Below are 3,947 nucleotides of genomic sequence, written 5' to 3' on the forward strand. Positions count from 1 at the left end.
TAACATATGATTCTGTCAATGTTTGGGGACTTATATGACAAGAAAACATACTAAAAGTCACGTAGTATGTAATTAAACTGAAAATTTGCACCATAATGACAGCCTGCAAACATACCCCACAACCCTCGTACTGAACTTTGTAAATATTTCCCAGATCTCATGCCATCTCTCCTTGGCCCCGTTGCCGCATTCCAAGATTTTACACGTTCCCCCTCCCCCCCCCCCCAAAAAAAAAAAACCCCCACCCCATGAGAAAATATCTTGGATGCGACAGCTCAGAATTTAATTAGAAAACCTCACAATTTCACCTATGATTCTGTGTTAGACAGACAAGGTGAGCAGACTCGGTAAGTCTTTTGAACAGAGGCTTAACAGTTCAGTACTTAGACTGTTAGATATACACTGAAAAGGAAAACATGTTAATTTTCTGAAACCACATATATCCATCTATACGGAAAAAGAAAAATGTTCTGTGGCGCTACTTAAATCCCACAATGTGTCGTTACTATAGTCACACAAATATAAAAAGGGGGTAGTAGAGAGATCAGAATCTCAATCCAAGATTACATCTTTTTCTCTATGGTCTAATAAATCTTGAATCTTTTTGTTTCATTTCTTTTTTTAAGAAAGAATATAGAAAAAGGGTCTTTTTTCAGATCTTTTTTTCTATCATCTTTTCTTATTATGGCAGATTCAAGAAAGTACATTACCGGTGAGGAGCTCAAGAATCACAATAAACCAGGGGATCTGTGGATATCCATTCAAGGTAAAGTGTATGATGTCTCAGATTGGATTAAAGAACACCCTGGTGGTGATTTTCCACTGTTGAATCTTGCTGGTCAAGATGTCACTGATGCCTTTGTTGCATACCATCCTGCTACTGCTTGGCAGTATCTTGACAAATTCTTTAATGGGTTTTATCTCAAGGATTATTCTGCTTCTGAGGTGTCTAAAGATTATAGGAGGCTTGTATCTGAGTTTACTAAACTGGGGTTGTTTGAAAAGAAAGGCCATGTTTGTTTCTACACCATGTGTTCCATTGCAATGTTGTTTGCTGTGAGTGTTTATGGCATCTTGTGTAGTGAGAGTGTGTTGGTTCATTTGATGAGTGGTGGTTTGATGGGGTTTCTTTGGATTCAGAGTGGTTGGATTGGTCATGATTCAGGGCATTATCAGGTAATGAGTACACGTGGACTCAACAGATTTGCTCAAGTGTTAACTGGGAATTGCCTTGCTGGAATCAGCATTGCTTGGTGGAAGTGGAATCACAATGCTCATCACATTGCTGTCAACAGTCTTGAATATGACCCTGATCTTCAGCACATGCCATTTTTTGTGGTATCTTCCAAGTTTTTCAACTCACTCACTTCTTATTTTTATGATAGGAAGATGACTTTTGATTCTTTTACTAGATTCTTGGTTAGTAATCAGCATTGGACATTTTATCCTGTCATGTGTTTAGCTAGGATCAATTTGTTTGCACAGTCATTCATATTGTTGTTGTCCAAGAAAAATGTGCCCTATCGAGTTCAGGAGCTTTTAGGGGTGGTTGCATTCTGGATTTGGTATCCATTGCTTGTTTCTTGCTTGCCAAATTGGGGTGAAAGGATAATGTTTGTTCTTGCTAGTTTCACAGTGACTGGAATTCAACATGTTCAATTCTGTTTGAACCATTTCTCATCTGACATTTACGTCGCACCGCCTAAAGGAAATGATTGGTTTGAGAAGCAAACTGGTGGCTCTCTTGACATATCATGCCCTAGTTGGATGGATTGGTTTCATGGCGGATTGCAGTTTCAGATTGAGCATCATTTGTTTCCTAGATTGCCAAGATGCCAACTGAGGAAAGTGTCTCCTTTTGTGAAGGACCTCTGCAAAAAGCATGGTTTACCTTATAATTGTGCCTCCTTTTACATGGCTAATGCTTTGACCATCAGCACCCTCAGAACTGCAGCTTTGCAGGCTCGCGATTTAACAAAGCCTGTCCCAAAGAATCTAGTTTGGGAAGCTGTCAACACTCATGGTTGAGACTGAAGAGCTCAAGGAAATCCGTGGGATGGTTTCTTTTCTCATAATTGCTGGTTTGGAGAAAAGAATTTCCGCTTTCGTTATTTATGCCTAGTATTGATAAATTCTAGCAACTGCATATCTTTGTAATATCTAGGAGAGAACAATTGTACTATTTCAGTCTGTTAAGGCTTAATCTATTGTATTTGATCCAGAATGCAGCAAGAGCAATTCATATTGTCCTTCTCTGGTTCAATTTAATGTATATTATCACCATAGTAGTAGCTTTGCAGGTTGCTGCAGATTTTGTTTTCTGCTCTACCTCCATGTTACGTTTGCTGGCTTTTGGCTCCTTTCCTCCCTGTATTTTTGCCTAGGCCCTGACTTGTACATGATGTCCTGAATTCAACCAATTTCAAACATGGTTTTGTTGTCTGCTAATGATTCTGTTGGAGTACAGGTCCAAGTTTGTACATGATTGTGCCATAGGAATTCTCTTAGTGTCCGGGAACATAGCACTGAGCTTATATTGTGCATAATATCAACTCATTAAACTTCACTTTTGCAAAATGGTCCTGTTGATTTCTCTTTATGTGTGGCTTGCAATAGTCTAGCATTAATAATTTGCTCTCCCAAATGCAACAGCCTGTGAATCTCTGGAGCTTTCTCTAAACTTGCAGGCCAAATTTTTGTTTCATTTGATTGTCATATCTTGCTGAAGTGGTGAAAATGTTCGAGGACATACTTGTTATATGCCTCACTGAATCTTTTTGTCTTATCTATCTACCATGTTTGGACTATCATTTGTCTATAAACGCTTCATGACAATATGGTTCTACAATTCTGAGACTGACAAGGTTATATGTTGGAAGAAAATATCTGCTATGAATTCAATTTGAAGGTGGACATGTTAGGACGCGATGAATGTCAAATTTTCGACTCAGGGCTTCTTCTTTCATGTTATTCTTCAAATGCTACACTATGTTGCTCGAACTCTTCGAAAATGTCAGTGGTTGTATGACGGATCCACCAAAAGTTGTGCATTTTTTAGGATCCGACAAGGGTGCGACAATAGTTTGGAGAGTCCGCGCAACATAGATGATACATTGTTTTTTTCAGATCCCCAAAACTAATAATGCGGAGCATATAGCTATAGAAAATTCTTTTTAAGTCCATTGTACCAGTTGTTAGGCTACTTCATTTGATTAATGTTATTGCCTCAAAACTTTTTAAACTATGTTAGCAACTTTTCTATATCTGCAGAACCATCCAAAGTCCAATTTTCAGTCGACTAGCATACTTAACAATAAACTGCAAATATGCTTAGTTTAATATAACATTCAATGGCAAAATGGTTTCTCCCTGTCCCCGTTTCTGCTCATTGTTTTCTCAAGAAGTTTTTTCACCTTCTGTTTGATGTGGAAATTTTCGAAAGCAATGTGAATTCAATTTTAAAATTTACACAGATTTACCCACAAAATGATAGAAGATAAAAATGTTGATGATTAACAAAATAATAGAAATTATATCATTATGGACATATGTTCAATTGAGACGTTAGACTTAGGCCCGTTTGGGCAAAAGAAAAATTTGACTTTTTTGGGAAAAAATTTCACTTTTTCGAAATCAGTGTTTGACCTTGAAATTTTCAAATTTCACTTAAGTTAAATTTCAAAATTTTTCGAAAATTTGAAAAACATTAAAAAGTTATTTTTCAAATTTTTTACTTCAATTCACTCACAAAAATTCAAAAACAACTCCAAATTATAATCATGCCAAAAACAACTCTAATTTTCAAATATCATTTTCACTTAAATTTTTTTTCTCACTTTTTTCGGATTTTCTCAATTCTTATATCCACACGAACGCTCACTTATAGTCACATTCAACTTGTAAATGCATTTTTTAACTCTTTCAAAAGCTTTGGCTTTTTGTAGTGT

At 36.6% G+C, this 3,947-nt stretch overlaps 1 protein-coding gene across 1 annotated transcript; it reads left to right on the forward strand.

Moving 5' to 3' along the window:
• Positions 1–293: 293 nt before the first annotated feature.
• LOC104239380 (acyl-lipid (9-3)-desaturase-like) lies at positions 294–2,263 on the forward strand. Its single transcript, XM_009794007.2, has one exon. The coding sequence runs from the start codon at positions 685–687 to the stop codon at positions 2,026–2,028; it is 1,344 nt and encodes a 447-aa protein (XP_009792309.1). The 5' UTR covers positions 294–684; the 3' UTR covers positions 2,029–2,263.
• Positions 2,264–3,947: the final 1,684 nt, after the last annotated feature.

This window comes from Nicotiana sylvestris, chromosome 8, assembly GCF_000393655.2.
Source record: "Nicotiana sylvestris chromosome 8, ASM39365v2, whole genome shotgun sequence".
Classification (NCBI taxonomy): Eukaryota; Viridiplantae; Streptophyta; class Magnoliopsida; order Solanales; family Solanaceae; genus Nicotiana; species Nicotiana sylvestris.